Raw genomic sequence first — 25,600 nt, forward strand, 5'->3', positions numbered from 1 at the left:
AGAACCAATAAGGAGAGAGGAATCTCGGATCCCATTGGAAGTTCACTCTTCTGTAGAACCGGGCTGGCTAGTCGGTCATTCGGAAAATCTCGAACTCTGAGTATCGACGAGAGCATCGCGAGTCGATTTAACGCAAAAATAGTTTTCGATGCCGGAGAAAGAACGTCTTCCTGTTCTATTCGCTGCAGTGAGGAGGGACACGTAGTCGTCCAGACTATACCAGACAAAGTTATCCCTCTTCGAAAACTAAAATCTGGAATTTTTCATGGCTTGCGTCATGAACGTAAAGTTTAATATGTCCAGAATTAGCAAAAATCATAGAGTTACTTGTTGACACTTTTTGTTTAAATATTCATTTGAAGTTAATTAAGTTGACGCATAAGAAATTGTGACGATTTGTAAGTATTGTGCTACAGCAGCTCAAGTTAATATTAATTTGAATATTCAAAATATTTTGAACATTTTGCGTAACAGGAATAAAGCAAATGAATCTTACACGTTGAATTTTATTTATTCCATTTTTCTGGGTTGAAGGTCATTTGTAGGTCATATTGTAGTACATGGATGAATTCGTTATTTTGTCAGCTACAACATTACGTTAACGAAAATATATCATTCCATTAAAAAAAACATCGATGACCTTGAAATTTTATAAAAAAAAAGACCTTGAACATTTTTTCCCTTACACCGTTACATGTGGCCCTTCAAATAGTGTAACTTTGTCCTAAGAAGTTTTTTTGTACAACGAAATGTAACGGAGATATTTAGGTGCTCTGTTTCTTCGGACTCACCCTGTATATATACATATATACTGTATATATATATATATATATATATATATATATATATATATATATATATGTGGTTACATACCACTTACAAAATCTAAACACAAGGAAGACGATGTGGCGCCAGCTCATCGTCGCCACATATATATACATACATGTACACACAATATAAACAAATATGAAACAAAATAAAATTATACCAAAAATTAATCTATTTAAAGAAAAAACTGAAAATTTAAATTCTCGCAACCACGTGCTTGTATTTTGCTCGCTCTTTATACTCTGTGGGAAAAACATGTACAGACAATGCTTGTCGGTTGGTTACTGGCCGCGCTCACCTTCCGATGTGTTTACATGTCGGATACACATACATAGATACATAGAGGTGAGCGACAAGGCGCCAAGTTTAACATATTGTATTCAAATTACACATTTATTTTTACGTTACTACAATATTAAAATCAACTTATACAAATGAAGTTAAAGAAACAAATATTCTGCCAAATTGTATCTGAGAAAATCGCATTGATATTTCCTAAATTTCAAACTTTAATTTCGACAATAAATTAGTATATTAAGTAGAAGTTACTAGTAATACTGCAAACTATATTCCTTTATTAAAGAGGGAAAAAGTTTAGGACTACATGTTTTTAGTGATAATTTATTGAAACTTTGAGAACACTTTATACATATATTCAAATAAATATTGTAATTTTGTTGAAGTATCTCGGAGGTCACCATCAGACGTAACTGTTTATGTACCATCCGAAAGTTCACAGTTTTCATCTGGAACCAATAGAGTCTCAAATATACTTTAGGAGCAAGTCTTTCTTCTATATGAACCTAACCTCTGCTTTAAAAAATAGCAAATTGCATTTGTAGGTTCCTTGAGTCTAAACTTATTTCCCCCTTTAATATGTCACAAAATGAAAGTTGTATCTGTTAAATTAATTGAATCTAAATATTCAATTTAGTTCGATAACAAAAATGAATCTGGCATTTCTTCTTTCAAGTCCTCGCGGCTCTTTAGTTCTTAGAAGTACGGGACGATAAGCCTGTTAATACAAACATCCGTGTTGAAAATTTGAGTTCGACGGTTAGGGTGTCAGTTAGTTGAGAGACAAACTCGATGGTGAACGCGACTACCTCTCTGAGCCTCTAAGTGATAAATAATATACCATTTAATATAAAACTATATTCTTGTTTTATTTCTTGCTTCCACCCATAATCTAATAGCATCTTATATTTGGAATTATTGAATAATTTCATCCATCAAACGTTACACTGTTCGTATCGAAGTTCAAAGTTGTCGTACGTAAACAGAGATCGTCGCCCTTCGAGTGCAAAGGCTTAAACTGTATCATGCAGCTACTGAAGAGTAGAAGAGCGCAACAATCTCGCAAAAATATGTAGTTGGTTGCTCTCATTGGTTCTCTGCTCGGAAAGAGGTGGAGCGAAGGTAATTCGCGAACAAACGATTTTTAAAAGTACGAAACACCGTCGGATATTTCCGTTTCACTGATGCAACGGAGAGAAAGAGAGACTCGTTCGAAAAGGTCGGAATGTATTAGATTCGCTAACTAAGCCTTTTACAAGGGTAGAAGCAAGTGACAAGAGGAACAAAAGCGGGCCGGGCCGCCTTCGAACAGGAGCAAACGGCTGGAATGGAAGACCACCGCGGGTTGGCATGAATATACAGAGTGTTACCAAATATGTGGACGCTTTTTCGAGGGTTTAATCCTGAGCGTTTAATTCTGAGGGTTTAACCGGGACGAATCGGAAAGTTCTTTGCCAATTTGCTATTTGTGGCTTCGTTATCGAAATATAGGCAGTTGAAATTTCCATGTGTGACTTTGTTAATGCTTTGAAGTTAAGTGAGTTAAGAACTATTCCAGCTTTTGCTTAGCTTTAGTATTTTATTTAAAGTTTTTCATTCATGCGTCAATACTATGAGCTGAAAGTTCAATAAGTGGAATTAGAGATGTATACAAGTCAAAACGAATTAGAAACTTGTTGACAGTGCACTTCTGTGCAGCTTGCATTTTATTTTTATTTTATAATCATGTGCCTCAAAAAGTTAACACGTTAACTACCAGATAAATATTCTTGAAAATTTCTTCTACGATTTAATATTACTTAGATATCGCAGACTACACAATCAAACATCTATCGTGATATTTATTTTTCTAATTCCATAAAAATCCATTTCCTTTGATACTTGACTTTCAGAATTAATTTTTATATAGTTCCGAAGAACTGCCACACACAAGGGTGATAAGAGTTTTCACTGCGAAATTAAATAGGATAGGATCGTTAAAGTTTAAAGAGGTACCAAAGACAAGTACTACTACGAATGTTATATCGTATCATTTCTAATTGTACAGAAATAAAAGTTGAATTTTGTAGGAACTTTCACCAGCTGTCACTCACACAGGGGAAATACATTCTGCCAAATTAATACCGAGAATTGTTCACTTAAAATGCCCGCGTAAAACGTATGAAAAATAATTTTTTGCTGAAAGTTGGTTACAATATTTGTGACATAGAGTTTTTACGTTGTATGCTAACTGTACATTTTATTCAAAATGGATAAGAATAACGAAGAAAGAATTTGTCTGAAATGTTGTGCCGTCAAATTTTGTGCTCTGAAGTGTCCGGATACTTTTGAGCGGTGGTGTATAAGTGCATACGAGACACCTGCAATCGTGCGAGTAGAGGCGCTCGCGTGTACAACCGCGCACGATATACGGTTGCGACGTACGACTGACACGTGGTTGTAGACGCATAGATACGTGGAAATACGGGCACACCTGTGAAAAAGGGACTGGAATACCGCATGGCACTGTAGCATCGACCCATTGTGCGGCACAGAGTGCACTCTCTGCTAAATCAGCCGCTCTTTTCTTCACTTTTTGCTTCCCTCGACCTCACCTCCGTTTAGAGCCGCGTTCTACCCCTCTCTCTTTCACACCCTCCCCCCCATGTGCCTGTTCCTCTTCGATATATCCTTTGGCGCATAACCTTGGCTGAGACGGAATGTCGAAGCGAACCCGAGGTAACGAGACACCCAAAGGCTCGTCTTTTTTCCCTTCTTTTTCTCCGCCCCCGCGGCAGCCTTCGGCCCCCCTACACCCTTCCGGTCCCGATTGCTCTCGTTTTAAACGTAAGAGCCGGCTTTTCGCATGCCTCAGCAAACTTCTTTCGAAGTTTCCCTTACCAAATGCTCGGGAAAACTTTCTTGTCGGTCTCGTGACGCCCCGTGTGAGGATCGCGTCGTTGATTGTCCCGGTTTCCCTCGCCTCTCCAGCCTTTCCTCTGCTCGAAAATGAGTTTACTGGAATTAAATCTGCTTGCAGCATGCTAAACGAATTTACCGGCATCATTATCGGGAAAGTAATTAATTACGCGAATGGTGTTTAGGCGCGAAGAACGTGGCGGAGTCGGTTCCCTGAGATAAAGGGTGCGAGAAAAGGACGCGTTATCGCTTAGTTGTTTAATTACACTTCGATGAGGGACTCTGTTTTCTCCTGTATAGGCATCACCCGGCGAACTGTTCGCTGAAATTAACACCAGCGTCCATGCGCACATTTTCGCCTCGTCACGACCCCGTATACGGGGTGTCTCGTATAAAATTATATAATCCGCTTTCTTTAAAAATTTTATTTTTAATACAAACTTAGAGCGAGGAGGTAATTTTTTGGAACGAGTGTTGCAAGGAAAAGAGAGACTCGCTCGATATTTTTTAAGGGATAATGGTATTTGTTGTTTGCTATGTGAATAGGTCTTCTGTGTTGGTTTATTATTAAATAAACGTAACAAAAATAAATCTAGAGCTGAGGGACATTGCGTCTCTCATAGGGGAAAGTTTCGTTTCTGCTGGCTTCATAGTTGGGTCTCTGGCAGTATTTGTGTTCAAGAGGGCAGTGTGAAAAATATGTGGCAGACCCAAGCCGTAGTTTTCTTTTATAACGTAGACGCTGGGTTTCCTATGCGCTTTGGAAAAAGCTTTCACTTTTAGTTTGACTCTTGCGACGAAAAGACGTCCTTCCGCGTCCAAGAAATAAACGTTAAAATATATTATATTAGATTGTCACAAAAGTTTCTTCCGTGACTTGTACTCAGCTATTTTGTGTGGCAGTGTTTATATAAATAAACAACCTAATTTCTTAGACGCTAAAGTTGTAACAGTAATGGATCAAAATGAATCGTACGCAATTCAATAATGTAAAATTAGACATAAAGTATTGTGTATGTATTACTTATTAATGAAATGGAAGAAATTTTTGGGACAACCTAATATAAAGATTTACAAACTAAATATTTATTCTCGTAACCAATCCCATAATCCGATATTCTGAAATTGAATAATATTTCCTCGAACATGTTTCTTTTTTTTTTCATTATCGACTTCTTATGGCGTCAGCGAAGATGTTTCACATTTTAATTTATTATCGAATGAGTTTTTATTGCGAGTTAACTCCAATCGTGTTAAAATCCGATGTTCTATTACCAACGAGAATAAATTCGAAAAGATCGAGGTGATCGGGAAACTTTGAAGAGATTTAAGATGTAATCTTGACTAAATTTCCGAGCTTGCAACGGTATTGCTAAAATGTGATTGCATTCCTCTTCTTTTTCCCTTTCTTCTCACCTTCATCGCTCCTCCACGAGTCTTCTCGGTCATTAGTCTAAGCAGTGATGTCGATTACAAGGGTTCGTAATTACGACGTAACTTGGAGAACTTTTTTATTCGTCTTTTCCGTACTAGCCTCTCAATTCACTCTCGACCTCGCCTGCCTAGTTCCGAACTCTTGAAATTCCTTCTCTGACACTCATCCTTCGTCGTTAAATGAATTCTTCGAAGTTTACGTCGTCCTTTAAGAACGTTAATGTTTTTAACTATCGCATGAAATCCTCTTCGGACGAACTAGTCGAAAAAAATGCAATTATGTGACATAATGCGCCATTTATTTTTATATCTAAAGATCTTATTACAAGTTCGCAGTCATTAGTTTGCTATTACTCGCGACAAGGGATCGTTCGTCGCGAATAATACCGATTACCAATTTTCACCACGAGGAGGCTCCTACGAATGGAGACTTACGAGAGAGATAGAAGGAATCAGAGTTCTTTCATCTCCCTCTATATAGATTATACAATCGAGCTTAACACTTAACCGACCAATCGGGGAGATCTCCCCATCTTGAACGTTTAATTTTATGTTTTGTATAAATAATATGTGAAATCGTTAAACGAAATTGTTGCCGTGAAATAAAATTGCTCACAGACTAGTTTTCGGACTTCTTTGAGTTCAAATAGTAAATTTCAATCCGTGCTACTTCCGAAAAATGCGCGGTGTCAGTGTTTCTTTTACAGTTCTAGCAACATGAGGCCGAGCATTGTCATGGAGAAGGATCACTTTTCGGCGATTTGATGCAATTGATGGTCGTTTTTCTATCAAATTATCGTGTAAACGCTTCAATTGTTGGCAATAACAGTAACTGTATGCAATATTAACCCTCCCCCGCAACAGTACAACAAATACATCAAACCCTCTCAGACAGTATTTCTCTGTAGACAGTATACATGTATACATTAACAACATTCAATTCCTGCCCTCACTAAAAACTAACTCAAGCAAGAATTAAAAATTGTTCATTTTGCGCGGACTACGAAAAGGTTATTTAACATAATTTAATATAAAGGAAATAGAAATTATTTCATACTTTTAAGCAATTATATCTAGAACAGGTGAGTATTCATATCAATTAACTGGAAATTATTTCATACTTTTTAGTGCAGTTTTAATATTTTTTCGTAGTCGGTTATATTTTTTTCCCAAAAATTATTTTGTAACAACTCATAATATACGACGACTCTCACTGTCTACAGTATTCGCAGTAAAATCCACGTACATATAAACAGCAGCTTTCAGTGCAACTTCCGAATAATAAATGTTGATTAAATGTATTCGTGGCTCATTTGTGTAGTTTTTAAGATTGAAAATCTTTTTATTTTCGAACAGTTGAAATTCATGTGCCGTTATATGGTGAAAAATGCTGTGAAGCGATGAAACGGGTGGGTACTAACAGAATAAATGTATCCCGTTACACAGCTTGTCGTGAGATATTTTTCTATATTTTAATATCTACTGATTGGAACAATTAAAACTTAATCCGAAATAATTCCACATTTATAAACATACAGTATCATTCACTGTTCAATTAAACATTAATAATAATTACGGTTCAGAATAAGTATTCATTCGAGACATTAACCGTGAGAAATTTGTCAATATTTGAATATCTATTGATTGTTCAATTAATTATTAACAATACTAACAATGTTAAGTGCAAAGTGTAAAGTGGTGGGGATGGTTTCTGCGCATTTATCGTATAGAAATTTGTGCATTTAAGGAGATTTTACTGTAGTAACAAAAGAATGTTCCGTTACAATTGGCTCTTAGTACGTCACAAACCAATGAAGGGGTTTTCGGAGAAATAAAAATGTTCTGTCGCGGGAAATCATTAAGTATGGTGCAGTAGGTGGTGGTTCGCGATCAGTTAGTCGTGAGATATCATGTCACTTGATTTTCAATCTCTACAACTCTTGGGTGTGCGCGAAGATTGTAAATTTGTATTACTTACACTATTCTCGAGAAATAAATAGATAGTATAACATCTTATAATCTCGCAATTTCTCATCGCAATTCGTGTCGAATTATTCGTACATGAGTTTCTTTTTAATAAGTATGACTTGTTTGTCACAGTCGTTTAGAATCTTTAGTAAAAATGTAATATCAGTAATTTATCTATTCTATTTTCATCTCGTCCATTATATTTCCCTTGCATTAGGGTGGCCAGAAAGTAATGTCGTTTCTTTTACATTAAATTCAAGCAAATAAATTTATATGTTTTTATTTTTAATCAATTACGTAATTGTCCTCGTTATCAATAACCTTCTGCCATCTAGTGTGCAAATTTTCAATACCTGATCGATAAAAATTGATTGGTACACGGTGAGCTGGTAAATAATAAACAAGTATTTGCATTCGCAGAAACGACATTACTTTCTGGTCTCCCTAATATTTCGGTCTCGTCCATTATATTTTCCTTGCATTTCATAATGTAACGCACGTCTTCGTCGTATTTTCACCTTTGATACCGGGAGAATTTTGATCACGTATGTGATCGATTCACCGTCATTTGTTTGCTCTTAAATCTTACACCACTTTGCTCGCAGCTTGGATGCCAGATAAACGAGAAGCGTTTCAAGAGACCTTCGCGTACCGTGTCACTGAAAAATAGTATGTTCGTAGAGCTGAAAATCCCTGAACAGGGTCTAGGATCCGGATCTCGAAGGCAACGACACATGTATTTCGCCAGGCATGGGTATAGCCACAGGCAATTTCTTCAATTGGAAGACACCAGTTTGTACTGCGACGCGTTTTCACAAAATCGAATCCGCCGTAGGTTTGATACCTTGTACATACATGTATGTACACGACGGCGAAATTGTGAAATTTTTGTCGCGAGTCGAATTCTTGCCTCGAATTCCATTTAGAGCCGGACATTTTAAAAGAAAACTTCTATTCGAGTGGTTAGTAGTGTAAACATTTGAGAAACGATCAATTTAATCGTCAAATTGTAAGAGTATTTCGTCGTGCAATATTTAATTGTCGTCATTCGATAGGCAATAAAATGAAATATTATATTACATCTAATTTTTTAAAGCTCTTTTTAAAAAAGGTATTTGTTACTCCAGTAACTCTCATGTTTAATTTAATTTCAACCAAGCTAACATTTTCTTTCGAGACTATCAAGGATTAGAAAAATTAACATATGCCGTAGTATTTAATTTCTGAACTTTGTCAAATTTACGAATCCTATCCAGATTTTTTAGTTAACTAATAAGAACTCCTATTGCTGGATGACGTGGCGATCAACGTGTTAAATAACCGTTCGAGCAACCTTACTAATAAATACCAATAAATTTGATTTACAGTCTGTCTCATAAGAGCATCTCGGCTATATTTCTGTGAACGTTTATATATTTGTACAGAATTTCATATGGGTCGAATCTACACCTAAAACACTAATAAAATACTAATACGCATTTACCTAGTAAGGTGTCCAATCTCCTCCATTAGAAATTATAGCTTGGCGCCGTCTCGACATGCTTTCTATTCATTTTTCGGGGTAAGATGCTGGAAACGACCTCCATATCTTTCGAATATGGTGTACAATTGCTCAGTGATGGGCAAAACCCTAGGCTTCGAATAAATCTGAAGTTTGCCAATGTGTTTGTTTCGTTTCTTTCTCTGGAAAACGTTCAAAAGAGGAAATAAGACAAACATGTCGGCAAACTTTAGATTTATTCGAAGCCTAGAATTTTGCCCATCACTGAGCAATTGCTCTTATTTCGGTGATACGACTCATATAAAATTTTGTACAAATATATAAATGTTAGAAATCCATTATTAATGTTTATTTATTAAATCATACAATATATAATATATCGATAACATAAGTGAAAATAAATGATATCACAAAAGGAACAAAGAACTTTCTCAGAAATATAAAATAAAACTAAGATGAACACGCTTCCACACACGTGATCATGCTGAATCCGTGCCGGAAATCTCGGAATTAAAAAAATAAAAACGCATCAGGCCCCTTTCCCATAAACGCCCTCTAGAGAATAGTGGCGCGAAACTTTAAATTTACTTTATTTCTCTAACAATAAATTTTATTTACAAAAATATAGCCGACACGCTCTTGCGAGACAGACTGTAAATTCGTGTTCTTGTATAGTAGATTAAATTATCCTTGTCTCGCCTCAATAATATTCGCGTATTAATTTCCGAATTCTGAAAGGTTTGTACGCGTAGTTGGTACGCATACACGTGCACAAACGAAAATGTACGGGTATCTTGGGGAAAAATGTGGCAATGTACTTCTGACGCTAAAAGCTCTTGACGTCTCGACACGGACGCGTTCATATTGCGAGCGGCTTGTCCATCGAAACAAAGGCGGGTAGAATAAAGCGTGCGCGAACAGCCGAAATTTCTCGAGTCCTCTTTCTCTCCTCTCCAGAAGTAAAGAAGCTCCAGAAATAACACCGCGAGACTTGTGGGAGGTGCAACAACGACAGCTTAAGCGGTAAATGTCGGAAGAGGCGCGAACGGAGAAACGCGACGAGCTGGAGAGAGAACGAGGAAAGATGGGAAGATCGGAGGTTAAGTGAAATTGAAGTTCAACCCGCTGATGAAAACTGCTTGCTGAATCTAAGGTGACCCGAGACTCCTTCGCAATATTTTCGTTTCCTTTTAATCTCGGTAGGGTTTTCTACCGGGTGGATGCTGGTACAGACACACTGCCAATTCAGCTTTTACATTTCTTGCGGTCAGTGGAAGCGAGATAAAAGGAGTATGTGCGCGTGTACGTGTATACGTAAGTAGGTGGGTGTTTTGTTAGTCTTGGATCATGGGAAGTGCGAAAGATGAAGGGAACTGAAAACAAGGGATTCGAGACAGATGATATCTACGATGTCGGAACGAATGTAACGTCGATGTTGTAACTTACTTCTTTTTTTCTTTGTGATTTATTTGACACATAAGTTTATTATGTAAGCGATTATTACGATATTGTGCAAATCGTTCGTGCTATAGTATTCCGAATATGAATGCAAAGCGTAATACAGTGGGTGTAGAAAATATTCGTATACCGATCAATTTCCAAAAACAACTATGAAAAATTGTAATTTATTAACTTATTTTGTTAAGGAAAGAAAAAAATTAAACACGTGCTTAAGGTAAACAAGGACTCGGATTTTCTTTACACAAAATTTCTCATTGCACGTTTCATGCTATTACGCATTCCCAACCGATTCTCACTTGCAAGTGAAGATCGCGTGACTTCCGGCACACACCGTGTTCCCAGAACAAAAAAAAAACGGCGGGCTGTTTGAATTAAGGTTTTACCAACCTCGACTATTTTTTATAAGCAATGACATTCTACATGTTTCTCGGAAATCTCTAGACTAAATAGATTACAAAAATATAGTTATTTATGTAAATCGCGAAATTAACAAGAAGAAAACAATAAATGGATAGAAATACAGAAGCAATAAGTATTCGTACAAGTGTTAAATTTTAAAAATTTCATTTAAAAAAGAAACGAAATGTACATTAATTTATAAATAATTAATACTTCGTGAGATTTCCTTTTGATTTTATAATTACTGCAACTCTTCTAGGCATTAAATTAACTATCGTAAATGTCGATGCTATTCGGGGTAGAATCTTCTTTCATTCCTTTATTAGAGCATTTCTTAAGTCTTTTTTACTGGAAATTTGATGTTTTCTAATTCGTACGGAGCAATAAACTAATGTGTTTACGTTACAAACTCTACTGTAAATGGTTCGTCATAAGAATCGTACAAATACTTATTGTTTCTATACTTTTCGCATTTTTTTTTTTAATTTCACAAATTGTATTAACTAGTAAATGTTGTTTGGACTATATGTATCTTAGAGACTTCCAAGAATATGTACAATATCATTGATTATAAAAAAAAAAGTTAAGAAACTACAATTTCACAGAAAAGTTTTTTGGAAAATTGATCGGTGTACGAATACATTCTACACCCACTGTATGTCTTCGTTTTAACCCTTTGCACTCGGATGTCCTCTATGAGAGGACATCGTAAGTCTAACAAAATTTGTTAGTGGTTATGTATAATAAATTTATGCTAGGGCAAATTTGTTCAAAATGCGTTTCCTTTAACTTTTCTCATTCAAATAGCACGAGATAGCAAACTTAATTTTGAAAAAATTAAATTTCTTCGAATTTTAAGAGGAACATTTTCCAATGATTAAGTACAATAATCAAATTTTAAATTAATTTTTTTCGAAAAAAAAGCGTTATATGAACAAATTTAATTCTACCTTTTCGATTCAATTTTTCACGTAGAATCTGTTGGAATCAATGAAAATAAACTCATCTTTTATTATTAAGATTTATTAACGTAAATAAAAGAAAAAAAGAAAATTTGTACATTAATTATAAGTAAGAAAAAGGTATTGAAAACACACATGTTTCCATTGTATGCTTATACACATTCTGAACCTAGTTACAAGTTAGTAAAAAAAACAAAAGACGCATAGACCACTGCAGTCAACCGGCTAAATACAAAAATAACTAGAGAATCCTAATACGAACATATCTTAACAAAATCAACCCCTACTCGTTTGTACCGCTAGTTCATGGGCCACCCTGTATAATGGACATTGCCAGACTATGTGGTTCAAGTCTTGTACGTCGGCATCACAATTACATTTTGCATCGTTTGTAATGCTGACTCCGAGAGAGTGACGCGGGGAGATTGTAGTGATCTGGGTTAGGTCTGGGTTAGGTCTGCAACGATTTATTGTTACGATAATTTCTCGCTTAAGATCCTTACTTGTGAACCATGGCCTTTTGCCATTTTGAGAGTAGTACAGAAAATGTTCTTTACCTTTGAATACTTCTTGCTCTCTCACGAATTCATCGTTATTTAATTTATTGTACTTTTGGAGCTTGAAAGTTTCGCGAAAATCTGAAAATGGAACGTGATTACGATTTTCGTCTACTTTCGTAATCGGAACAAACTTATTATCAAAGTATTTTGGTGTGCAAATTTATGTACAGTTACTTTAAATGCTAAGATACATATAAAAATTTAAGTTACGTAGTAAACAAATATCCGTACCTCATGAATTTTTCAAATAAATATTTGCAAAGGCATTAATTATACTAAAGTAGTAGATGAAAAGGAAAACATTTGAGTTAGGAAAACATCGAGATTTCGTACAAGTCAAGTACGATTATTTTGTTTCCTAATTTTTATCAGTAAATGTATATTCGGTACAATGCTTCAATCGACCTTCTAGATATCCTACGATCAATCTACAAATTATTTGTTTGATTATTTGCATATTTTTCGTGACCTGCAAATACTTTACGTCTCTAATACCGATTACTGACGAAAATAATAAAATCGTGAAGCTGGACATCGTGAAATTTATATTGTTAGAGAAAAGATCAGAATTACAGAATATGTTTCAAAATATCAATGTTGTAAATACGTAGTGTATAAAATAAAAAGATCTTCATTATTTTTTCATAACGACAAATAGAATTTGAATAGAATTTGAATAAAAGTGACATGAATTCACGTCACGGGTCGTGAATATGCGTTAATAAAAAATTAATATTGTTTCTACCTTCCCGATATTTATTTCCTTCTAATGTATCGCCGACGACGCGAAATAAATATATTTATAAACGAGATTCATTTATCGCGAAGCGAAATATTTCCCCTTTGCCTAGAAACGTTCGAACGAATATGTTCTCTTTAAGTGGGATCCAAATATTTTGTTTGGAAATCGCTGAACCGTAACTGTTATTCGTACAAGCATCAAATATTTGCAATTGCCGTTTCACTGTGAAATTGCACGTATATCGTAAATATTTGCCTCGAGTATGCCTTCGGTGGTAACTTGTATAGCTCGCGATAGCATTTAAAAAATTGTCGCTACGTTTCATCGAGACGATTCTTTCACCAATAATCGTAAGATATAATTTAATGAAAATAAATGATGGATAATTTTATACAACACTCTTGGGTTACTTCAAATTGTTTAATAAATTATTTTCTTTGATTACGAGTGAGTTTCGTATAATTTTTGTCTAGATTGTTACTATCGCTAAAGGTAGCGATGAAATCCTTGCAAAATGATTCTATTAATTATATTTGTATAATAAGAAACTGAAAAATTAATTTCTAGTTTTGACGGTACAAGTAATTTCTCTTTTTCTATCCATTGCATGCATTACATAAATAAAACTTTAAGGTTGTCTTACAACTTGTAACTTTCTTTCCTGGATGTTCACAAAGTGTCCTTCTTCGTTTCCATAAGTGCTTCACACGTAGCATAGAAATGCATGTTTTTCTAGTATTCCTGTTTTTCTCCAATCGTTTCATACGCATACGGTATTTGTTCGAGAAATTAAGAATAGTAAAAAAAGTATTGATTCATATTAAATTACATAATATCGATACAGTAGTAACTATTAATTATTACCTCAATTATACGTAATTATTAAGTATATTTATTTATTTTATTTTTATCGTAATAGAAACATTCTAATTTTGGCAAATTAATTGGTTCACTTGAATATGTTTATTGTTTAAGAATGTTTATTTACAATTAGTCCAAATTGTGCTATCATTGTAAGTTCTCAACATTGTTTGGTCAGCTTGTACAGTGTCCCAGAATTAGTGTAAGAACCGGAAATGAGAGGTAGCTAAGACGATTCTGAACAACAATTACCTTTGCAAAAATGTCGGATGGGGCTTCGTTTTTGAATTATTAACGAAAAACCGTCAACCAATCACAGTGTCCGATTAGCGCGCGCTCAGCTGACTATGCAGCGACCTGGTGCAGCAACCAGCCAATCCTGGCTCGAGCCTATGCTCTCGCTGCTGATCGTGCGCTACTCGGGAGCTGTGATTGGTCCATGGTTTTTCGTTAATAACTCAAAAACGAAGCATCATCCGACATTTTTGCAAAGGAAATTGTGGTTCAAAATTGTCTCAGCTACCTCCCATTTCCGGTTCTTACACTAATTCTGGGACACTCTGTACAACTCGATGCTTCGATAGCATACGCGTGTCTGTGAACATTGTCGTTGAAACAATGCGCGGATACTAAACGAAACACAGAAGCAGAGAGAGAATTCAGAGGCTCCGATGTTCTTAATTGGCTTTGGGTAATGTTGCGAAATGGAGTAATTGGACCAGAATATCTTAAATAAGTTCCGTGAACTTTCCACACGATAAGAGTCACCTCTCACAGTATTCTATATAACTCAAGAAAATTCACTAGTCTGGAACAGCGAAAACGTTTGCACAAAGTATTAGTTTCATCCCCTTTTGGGGTCGAATTATTCTGTTCGAAATGTAATATCGATATTATATTGATATTTGTAGGACATCTTGGATACAAAGGTTGTAGAAGAAATAGTTTTAATTTTTAATTTAAGCACACACCAAATCACTTCTATTATTCTATTTAATATATCTCTATACAAGCTGTCAACAGACTCCATTTTTCTTTTTTCAACTGTTCGGCTGTCGTTAGTTTTTGACACAGACCTGTGTCAAAAAGCTCGCCGGGAGTTCGATCCCTTTTGCACAGATCGCTAATAGATGGCAACTCATATTTAAATGCCCAAATTCGGCTCTTTCCTCACAATATTAATATTTGGTAAAAAGCCTCTCAGCGGACAATTTTTATTCCTCGACGTTCTTTATACACACAACTCAACAAGTTGTATACTTCCACGAGCAAATTTGTACGTAATTATTAGTAACACGCTTATTATTACAGTAACATACGTGATAAAAAAGAAATTCATCTTTGTACATATTATATAATTCATATGTATGTAATATCCTAATAAATATACAGCCAGTTCCACATATTTTATTTCGATTTAATTTTTAAAGATTTCAGTAAGATGTAAATCATTGAACTGAAACAGAATTTTGAGGAAGAGGAAGGAATAGAATTAACCCTTTGCACTCGAGGCCTTTTTTTCTGATGTCTGCCTGCAACTCGAGATGTTTCTTAGCATTCTATTGCCATGAATTCTAAGCTATCTAGATTTGATAATAAGGTCACCTTTACCTCACCGACAATCATTTTATTGACATTTTGAGCTTCAAAGAAATGAAACCTAAAGAAACATTAGGTATTGTAGATTTGCTGCGTGAAACCTAATGGTAACTGACAGTCACCTCTCGAGTCCAAAGGGTTAACAAACTCCGTAAGTAGAATTGGCGAGAAATGGTCAGACATGAATGAGTTGTTTCGTATCCCAGAGAATATTAACCCTTTGCACTCGAGGTTTTTTTTCTGGTATCTGCCAACAACTCGAGATGTTTCTTAGCATTCTATTGCCATGAATTCTAAGTTATTTATGCAGATTTGATGATAAGGTCACCTTTACCTCACCGACAATCATTTTATTGACATTTCGAGCTCCAAAGAAATGAAACCTAAAGAAACATTAGGTATTGTAGATTTGCTGGGTGAAACCTAATGGTGACTGAGAGTCACCTCTCGAGTGCAAAGGGTTAATAAGATATTTTGTTTTCATATGTACCATAAATATTCGTACCTTCTATGTCTATTGAAGAAATTCGTCTACATTAAACGATAAGTTTGATGTATCCAAGTAAATGTTTCATTATATACGTGAACAAATTTTACACGTCTATTAATAATGAAAAATGTATTTGGGAACATCAATCCTAGAAAACATCAAACTCAAATGCTTATGAAGCCCATTTGTCGATTCGAGACATAGGGAAATTTCGTTAAGCAGATATAAATAATAGCAAAGTTTTCTTTGAATAAGGTTATCGGAATATCGAACTCGAAAATCTACATTGCATTTGATCGATGATCGGTCATTGGGTTTTGAACGTTGAAAGGAACCGACATTTTCCTCGATAATATTATACTCGTATCGATGATGGGTAGCTCCGATAGAGACCTCTCGCGATCTTCGTAACATACCGCGCACTATCGATAATGCCTCACCGTACGACGTGTTGGTGAAACTACCACACGGTGGGCCAAAGGACGTTATCGTTAGAAGAAGATGTGCGCGTTAGCGAGACAGATATGTATCTGGGTTAACGAAATGCTAGGATGAAGAGAAACGGGTCACGCGTGGTGCTGGGTGAAGAGAACAGTTCTTGGGAAACATACAGAGAATGTGGTATTTTATTCTTTACGACAATGTTAGTTGCTCGTAAACATACTAAATGTAAAGGTTTTTTCTTTCGCGTGACGGAATTCTTCACGATATACGTAGGTATTTATGTACAGAGGCAGATATACAGTCAATACCATTAATATTCGTACCCTCTATATCTATCGAAGAAGTTTGACTAAATTAACCCTTTGCGGTCGTATTAAATTTATGATGGATAAACAAGATTAATTAATTCTTTTGTAGACTTTAGATATATATTTACTGTTCGGGAAATAAAGGTTGATACGATATAAACTCTCCGTTGGAAGGTAAAACGCCAATTTATTGTATACTCCCTAGGTCTACAATGATTGATGCCTCTCAGATCGCTCGTGCGTCTTCGAGGTCGGATAGATCGAAATCTGATTCCGCTTCGCCAGGTGACCGTCGAAGATACCTCGGACCACCACTCCTCACCCTAGATGCCACCCCCGTCAAGTCCAAGAGGCGCGCTCATTAGCCCTGGTTTTGGGACCAAGGCCCAATCAGGGCGCCCCTGCCCTCACGCGCACCCCAGTCGCCGCGCCCCCGCTAACAGTATCGCGGAGCAAGGGTAGATGGTCGCTCGGCGTCTCGGGGAAAGCCCCAGGCCACTACTTGTGGGTTTTTCCAAGCGGCACGCTAGACCGCTGAGACTCGGGACTACGCGAAATTCTAAAGACCTCATAAACGGTCACCCCTAGATGGATATTGCCGGCAATATCAGCCACCGACTCGAAACAGCCTCGCTTCGCTAGCATGCCGTAAACTATTCTCACCTTTCGCTGTTTCTCCGCATTGCCCGAATAAAAACATCAAAGACTTATTTCTACGATGTCCGAATAGCGATCGCGGTACTAAATTCATCGGCGCATTGTCTTGCCGCTGAACTCGAGGAAGCGCTCAAATGACTGCCTGTGCGCATTGTTCTCACTCTATTTCAAAACATCCCAATTGTACCCTGTGTGTACCCGAAACGCCTTCCAACGGTCTCGACTGCTGGCTTGCAACCACGGGTCGGCTTTTGGGCCTTCCCGTGCTGAAGGTCGACCTTCAGTTCAGAGCCTAATCCCTATGCGAGGTCTGTTGTTCTTTACTGGCAGTCATTATCGCCCCTCCTCGTCCCGTCGGGTTGATTCTATCCGGAACATTTACACAATAATGTGTTTTAATGTAACGTTTTTATGTAAAAATAATATTTTATAGTTCTCCATCATGTGGTATCTTCCGGTAACTTTCTTCTTGCCATTTTGAAGTATTTTAAGAACCAGAATGCCTAATTACTCTTAAACACAATTTATAAAATATTATTTGGAATTCTACCAAGTATTTTCGACTATTTGGTATTTATTACAGTCTGTTACAGAAAAAATAACAATATTCGATATATTTATCTTTGAAAAAGTTAACATGTAGATATTTCACCCACTGGTTCATATATTCTTGTGTTACGTTCCCGTTCCAAATTTCCTTATTTGGACTCGGATGTGCGCGCCCGGTATTCTTCGAGTAGGCATAGGAATTCGAGACCAATGCGAAGCTAGGGCGTAGTCCCTCGGAAATCTCGGAATCGTGCAATGTACTTCCCCGCCACCCCTTGGCCTATGATTTTTGGATGTAAAAAGGGTGACGACGAAGGCATATCGGGTCTAGTCAAAGTCTAGAAAGGGTTCTGTACACGTCTGAGCGTGCTCTTACGAACTGTCTACGCGAGAAAACTTAGTGAGATCGGTTTCAAGTCCCCTTCAAGCAAATCTTAACCATACAGTACGTAGTCTACTGTTAGGCATTATTTTGTCGTTGTAGTCGTCCCCCGTTTGCTCGCGTTCGTGAAAACCGAGAAGGATTAGATTATAGCTTCGCGGAATCGAAACTATATTTTAAACTCAGTTCATATTTGTAACATAGCTTACCATTGGTACACCGCGACAATTACTCTTATAACAATTGTAAGTCCCGGTGCATATCAGAATATATATAATCATTTTTAATTAATCTTGATCAATTATAATACCCAGTCCAGTACCCACTAAGGTGTACCTTTGCCGCTCGAGGTACATCAAAAAACTGTTACGAGGCCTAATACTAACACTTTCTGCGGCTCCCTACGTTAGCCGTACGTGGGTTCATCCTCGATAACCAACCTCCTGGAGCTCCCTACGTTAGCCATACGTAGGTTCGTCTCTGCGTCTACTTCCTCAAGGCATCCAGTGATACCTAACAACACTGGTCAAGCCATTAACAAAAAAATCATATTCCAATAGAGAAGCCCCGGCTACGCAGCTGCCCCCTCTGGCTCGTACCACTTGTATAATTTAATATAATTACTAACGAGTTTTTCATTAATCTTTCCATTAATCTATTATTACACTAATATCTTAGAAAATCTTTTAAATCTTTTCAACTCTGTGGAATACAACATAAGATTAGTATGTTTCCTTGTGTGGTGGCTGAGAGCAAACATACGACCGGAACGGTAAAAAAATTTTGGTGGTTGAGAGTAGACATACGACCGCAAAGGGTTAAATAATAGTTTTTATATTACCAAATGAATTTTTCATTATAAATATGTATATCAACAAGCTTGTACATGTATATATTTATATATACATCAACATATTTATACAAACATACACTTGAAAACATCAAACCTATTATTTAATTTATACAAAAATGTTCAATAGACATAGAGGGCACGAATATTTATAGAAGCGACTGTATACTTACACAAATTATTATTTTCATTATACGTATTATATGATATCAAAAATATCTGCGTTTTATTTTATGATATTTCTTTTAAGTTTAGAGCACACTTCTGTTTGCTTCACTCGTATAATTTTCATATCAATGATCGCGATATACATTCTTTTTTAATTTTAAGGAATTATTTTGGACATACATTTAGGAACACTGTCAAGGGTCATGTTGATGGCATTTGTTTTGAATTTTCCGAGTTCGCTGTTGTCACTGGTTTGTCCATACGTTTAGGCAGATTAACCTTTTGTGGACCTCTACAATCAGTCGAGAATTTTTGTGTAACAAAAATACTAACAGCAAAGCGATTGTACAATTACATAAAAGGGGATGCATAAATTAATAGGTATATGTTTTTCACTCCCAACTCTTTTCCGTTTTCTTGTTATAAACAATGTAATGCAAAAAGATCATGATTTTGGTCGTTTTTTGCTTATAATTTTTAAACTAACGCAGCAATATGAATGCTTCATCGAGATAAAATATAGATAATGAAAATACATACAGAATGAGACCTCGAACGTCTCGATCGGATAATGAGAAACGGAGAAAAATCGGGAAAACCGGAAAATTCAGGGTTTTTTTCAAAAATTCACCACAACTCCGCCATTTTTTGAGCTGAAGCGTTGGCTATTTGGGGATAAGTAGCGATGAATGTGTTCTTTATGTGTACACAAAACAGAGATTGTCGGATAATTAGTTTTCTCACAATCACGATCTGAATTTTTCAGTGCGTTTTTTGCCGGCGAGCCTGTATGCGTTTCCATAAGACCAATTTTTATTTTAAAAAAAGATTTGAATAGTTTATGTCATGTACTACGAAACGTATATTCTGGTTTTTCGATAAAATGTCTCATTCTGTAGGTATTTTCATCATCTGCATTTTATCTGCTTTTCTCTGCTAAGTAACCATGATACTAGCAAACAAAAATGTTTATATCTCAGAAACGGTTGACCTTTGGACCTATGTTTACTAAAGCTTTTTCACTCAGTACAGTGTGCCCTATACACCATATAAATATTGAATGCTTTTTTTTAAGACCCTGTATACATACATATGTTATAATGATCATCAGGTTAAGTTATATTAGGTGGACCGGAAAGTAATGTCGTTTCTTTTACATTAAATCCAAACAAATTTTTTATAAATTTCTATTTTTAATTATTAATTGTATAATCGCTCCCGTTATCAATAGCCTTTTGCCATCTAATGTGCAAATTGTAAATGGCAGATCGATAAAAATCAATGAGCTGATGAACGATAAACAAGTATTTAAAATTGCAAAAACGACATTATTTTCCGGTCCACCTAATATAATATACATATAGATTAATTGTAACGAATTCAGGTCGAGAACTTAGATGGTTGATAATTTAACAAACAATAACAAAACGACAATTAAATATTTCTACTTAAACTAGAGTTATAAATGATTGAATGATGCTTTGATTTGAAAAACAGTCGACACGGATTCTCAACACTGGGAATGGATTTTTGTGTTCGTTCTCATAATTTATACACAGGTACGGGTCAATGTTTGTTTGCGCATTGAAATATGCACCGAAACAGAGTGTACGCTCGCGTTGGTAGGTAAATTTCTCGAGGCAGCTCAAGCTGGATTGTTAATAAGCACGCGTTCCCCTACAGGCATCTGTCGCAAACCAATTCCCATATTTGCAATCGAGAAAGACCGCGTAAACTGCACGAAGCAGAATTAAAGTTTCAAGAGGCTTGGGGTACCTTTGGACGGACTAAACTCGATAATAAAACAATCTCGACATGGTGTATACTTACGCAGGCAGTTTCGAAACTTTTCGGTATTAATAAACTCCGCTTTATCTCTGCATTCTACTTGTCAACTTAATGAAACGATGGAAAGTAGGAAAAGTGTACTAATAAATATAAAACATGGTTATTTTAAAGGTTCCAGACATCGAGACTTATTATTAACAAACATTCGCGACCGCTGATGTGAATTCACGTCATTTCAAATTCTATTCCTAGTTTCAGTTCCAAATTATGGAAATCCTTTTATTTTATACACTGTATATTTACAACATTGATATTTCGAAACATATTTTGTAATTTTTATATTTGCCCTAACGATAACAAATTTGCGAAAAGATTCTAGCTGTTTGAGTGCACTGTAAAGCATATAAACGTTATTAAACATTGACGATAGTAGAATGTAAACAATCATAGTTGATTAACAGACGAAAATATATTTCTGAAATCTAAGTTGCGATTTCTCCTAACAAATTTCTTTTTATTTAATCGGAATAAAAGCCTTTCACTGCACTAATCGATTAACTTCACTTTGGAAAATCTTAAATTTAAATGTCAAAGCACTTGGTATAGTCATAACTTTTTATATTTGCAATAACTTTCTTGAATAATAAAGATTAACACAATTGAACGACAAAATTTCCTTGGTCATTGAATGATAAATAATCTATTTCAGAGACCAGTTCATCGCATTTCTCAACTTTTTAACCGACTTTGAGAAGGAGGAGGTTACTCAATTTGACATTTATATTTTTATATTGTGGAGTTAATCGATTTGTGTAATGAGCGGTTCATATATTGAACTTGTTTTCCTTAAAAAAGACAATATTTTATCGAACATGGATTTTCGTATTATAATATTTATTAAGTGAAGTTCTTTCCTTACACTTCTGTCATATCTTTGAATAAACTGCTATGGAAATAATTACTATTTTTATTAATCGTTCAACTCGTGCACTCTGAGTAACGCAATTATGTGTATAACATGTACACTTGATCGTTTAAAAATGTTTATTTACAATTAGTCCAAATTGTGCTACGTCTATTCTAAGTCCTAAACATTGTTCGGTCAGCTTGTACACAGTGTCCCAGAATTAGTGTAAGTATTGGAAATGGGAGGTAGCTGAGACGATTCTGAATCACAATTTCCTTTACAAAAATGTCGAATGGTGCTTCGTTTTTAAATTATTAACAAAAAACGATCGACCAATCGCAGCGCCCGAGTAACGCGCGCTCAGCAGCGAGAGCATAGCCTCGAGCCAGGATTGGTCAGCTACGCCAGCTGAGCGTGCGCTACTCGGGCGTTGTGATTGGTCGATGGTTTTTCGTTAATAATTCAAAAACGAAGCACCATCCGACATTTTTGCAAAGGAAATTGTCGTTCAGAATCGTCTTAGCCAGAGATGGGGTTATTCATTTTCATAAATATGAATATGAATAAATTCACATCACGCGGATTTGTGAATATGAATATGAATAAATTCACATTTTTATTCATAAATAGCGCGTTGTTCACATTTTTATTTATCATTAACTCTTCATTGAATAACGTTAATCACTTACTTACATTGTTTACTATCCCACACAGAAACGTTTTCACTTCAAGCAACTGGGTATTTACAAAAATCATGTAATTTATACAAATAAACCCAATACCCAATTTCCGGTTTTTACTCTAATTCTAGAACACCCTGTATAAGTCGCATAGGGTAAAACGTTGATACCAAACTTCCTCTCCGATTTCTGTATATTCATGGTTTCATGCACGCATTTTTAGGTAAAAAATCAAACGAATCTATAATCTATCCTATTATAGCTGATTCTATACAGCATGGAAGTTCGTGGCATGCTGTTTCAGATTTCTACATAGGTCTACAATGTTCACTCTACTTTCTTTCAATTCTGAATTCGACAAATTTCATTCGTATCCATTTCGACGCGTCGTTTTTTACTTCTTCATACTTTCTGCTTGAATGCACTACTCTAATAGATAATACTTCTATATTCCAATATTGACACATGATTTATCTTGACTACCTTTTATCATAAGCAAAAATGCTAACACCTGTCATCGTCGTATCTTCGTTGTGCACACAGTGCAGAAGAAGTCGTTCGAAAACAAAATGGTACATGCCACAACGTCTGAAACAAGTTATTCGTCGACGAAATATTAAAATACTGTTTATTAGCAAAGATTAGTATATTAATCAGAAGTTTTTGAAGCTGTCCGAATGTTAAAATAACGTTAAATTTAAACACTGTTTCATTTAATATTTATTTTAGTTGAAACCTTATAAAGTAAACAAATAAACTTCATGCATTTATTAAATAGACTTGACGTTTTAATGTGATATATATCTTAATTGTTTTATCGCACATTCTAAACGAAGTTACGAGGCGACAAAGTGAAAATTTTGAAGTGTCCAATTATTAGAGTTACTCGCTGCATATAGGTTGGAAATCTGATATTTTATCCACTACGCCATATTGTCACAGTTTGCAAAGAGTTCGTACAGTGCGGTAAATATGTAAATACCTGCTGAAACTTTAACCTTAAACATGCATTAAACTATTAATCGATAGCACTTAAAACTTTATATTACTCTCTTTAGCATTTCATGTTCGACCATTATGCAAAAGCTTGGTTAGATATCGTGAGACACAAAGGCAAAGCTTCTTGTTCGAGGGACGTGATACTCACTGTCACAGGTGGAATTGTACCACATATTTATGTGCAAATTGTGCTAAAAATTCTATTGTCATAAAAAAGTAATCGTTATAATAGATGGCAATATACATAGTTGACGTGCAACTATAACTTACTTTCTTTAATAACCAAATTTGTCGACTAGACAATCAATTATTAGAGAGGTTCCCTTGTAAGCATTATTAAGTTGCTTTTTATATCAAACATGTCATATATCGATTCGTGAGATAAACATGCACATACCTAAATTAATCTGTCTCCTGTTATTTTATTACGTAGTTGTAACTTTGGTTTAGATCGATTATTCTAAAAATCGATCGTAGAATCGAATATGATTTCTTATTAGTTCGAATAATCCATACTCCTCTGCAATATTATTTTGAAAGTACTCACGTTTGATTCTTCATCCGCGCCAATTAATTTTAAACTTAGAGGTTTCTTAACTTTCTGACTTTATCTTATTTTTTATAATAGATCTACTTCGTCACGAACAAAAATTTGATACATGATATCGTTAAAATACATATTTGTCCATTTTACTTATTTAAGTTTTACACATGAACACATCGGATTTACGATCGAAATAAGAGCCTTAGCATCTAAAATATTCACGATAACGAGATTTTAAAGATGAATAAATTGGATTGTACGAAGCATAGTCCAAATGGATGTTATTTTTTATTAGAATAAAGTTGGAGACTATCTAGATCACTTTATTTCTGATTTTAACATAATACTAACCGCGTAATTCTACACTTGCTTCCTTACTAATTACCGTATTGGCTCGAACGAAAGAAACTTCAAAAAACAGCGAATTACGTGTGACATTCGCGAGCTAAAGAAAATGTAAATATTGGATAATTCCGGCAACAGTCGAGTGATCCGCTTTCGGTGATTAATCTGTGACGACGGTTAAACAGCGCGCATATTTTTCGTCTCCGCGATAGAATCTGAAAAATGATCGAATGCTCCGAGTCGACGCGTACCCGGGTCACGTGCGTTCGTTCAAAATTTGTATTCTTCAGAGAAATTCACGTCTCCGTTTCGAAATTACCGAGAAACCTGCGTTCGCGTTTTCGTTGAAATTTGCGACGTCAAGGCATTCTTGTGATAAATACGAAACAGAAACGAAAAATAAAGAAAGATATGAAAGAAAGAAAGAAAGAAAAAAAAAAGAAAATAACAAGAATAAACAAAACAAAAAAAATTGACGGCTTGGTATCGAATCGGAAATACAAAGTAAGCTCGACCGCCGCAGCGCCCAGAACCACTAATGTGCTCGCTCGCAGCGCGGACGGCAACTTCGAGGTGACCTTGGCCACGAAGGCCACCATCTACCATCAAGGATTGGTCGAGTGGAAGCCACCCGCCATTTATAAGTCATCCTGCGAGATCGACGTGGAGTACTTCCCATTCGACGAGCAGACCTGCGTCCTCAAGTTCGGTTCGTGGACCTATGACGGCTTCAAGGTAAACTTGCATGGTAGCCGCTAAGTTGCGTGGCAAAGAGACCCACGGGTCCTCCGCGACGTGGATCGAGAGCTCGTGATACGTCGGGGATGATCCATCTAGAGCTTAAGATTAGACTGTACGCGAACGATCGGCTCATCGTGTGGATTTCAAAACTCCGCGGTGGAACGCGCTCTGGAGCTTGTATGTTTTCGAAATGTTACTGTCTGTGGGGGAGTCGAAAACCACGATAGGAGACGGATGC

At 35.9% G+C, this 25,600-nt stretch overlaps 1 protein-coding gene across 5 annotated transcripts in view; it reads left to right on the forward strand.

Moving 5' to 3' along the window:
- Nucleotides 1-25,600, forward strand: part of LOC128891076 (acetylcholine receptor subunit alpha-like) — a 271,049-nt gene that overhangs the window by 109,366 nt on the left and 136,083 nt on the right. For 4 of the 5 annotated variants that reach the window (XM_054150303.1, XM_054150382.1, XM_054150559.1 and 1 more), the window contains exon 5: nucleotides 25,176-25,356. The exons of the other annotated variant lie outside the window; for it this stretch is intronic. In XM_054150303.1, the coding sequence (XP_054006278.1) occupies nucleotides 25,176-25,356 (181 nt within the window). The remainder of the gene's footprint in view (nucleotides 1-25,175; nucleotides 25,357-25,600) is intronic. 5 annotated transcript variants of the gene reach the window in all.

Source organism: Hylaeus anthracinus, unplaced genomic scaffold (assembly GCF_026225885.1).
Source record: "Hylaeus anthracinus isolate JK02 unplaced genomic scaffold, UHH_iyHylAnth1.0_haploid 0, whole genome shotgun sequence".
Classification (NCBI taxonomy): domain Eukaryota; kingdom Metazoa; phylum Arthropoda; class Insecta; order Hymenoptera; family Colletidae; genus Hylaeus; species Hylaeus anthracinus.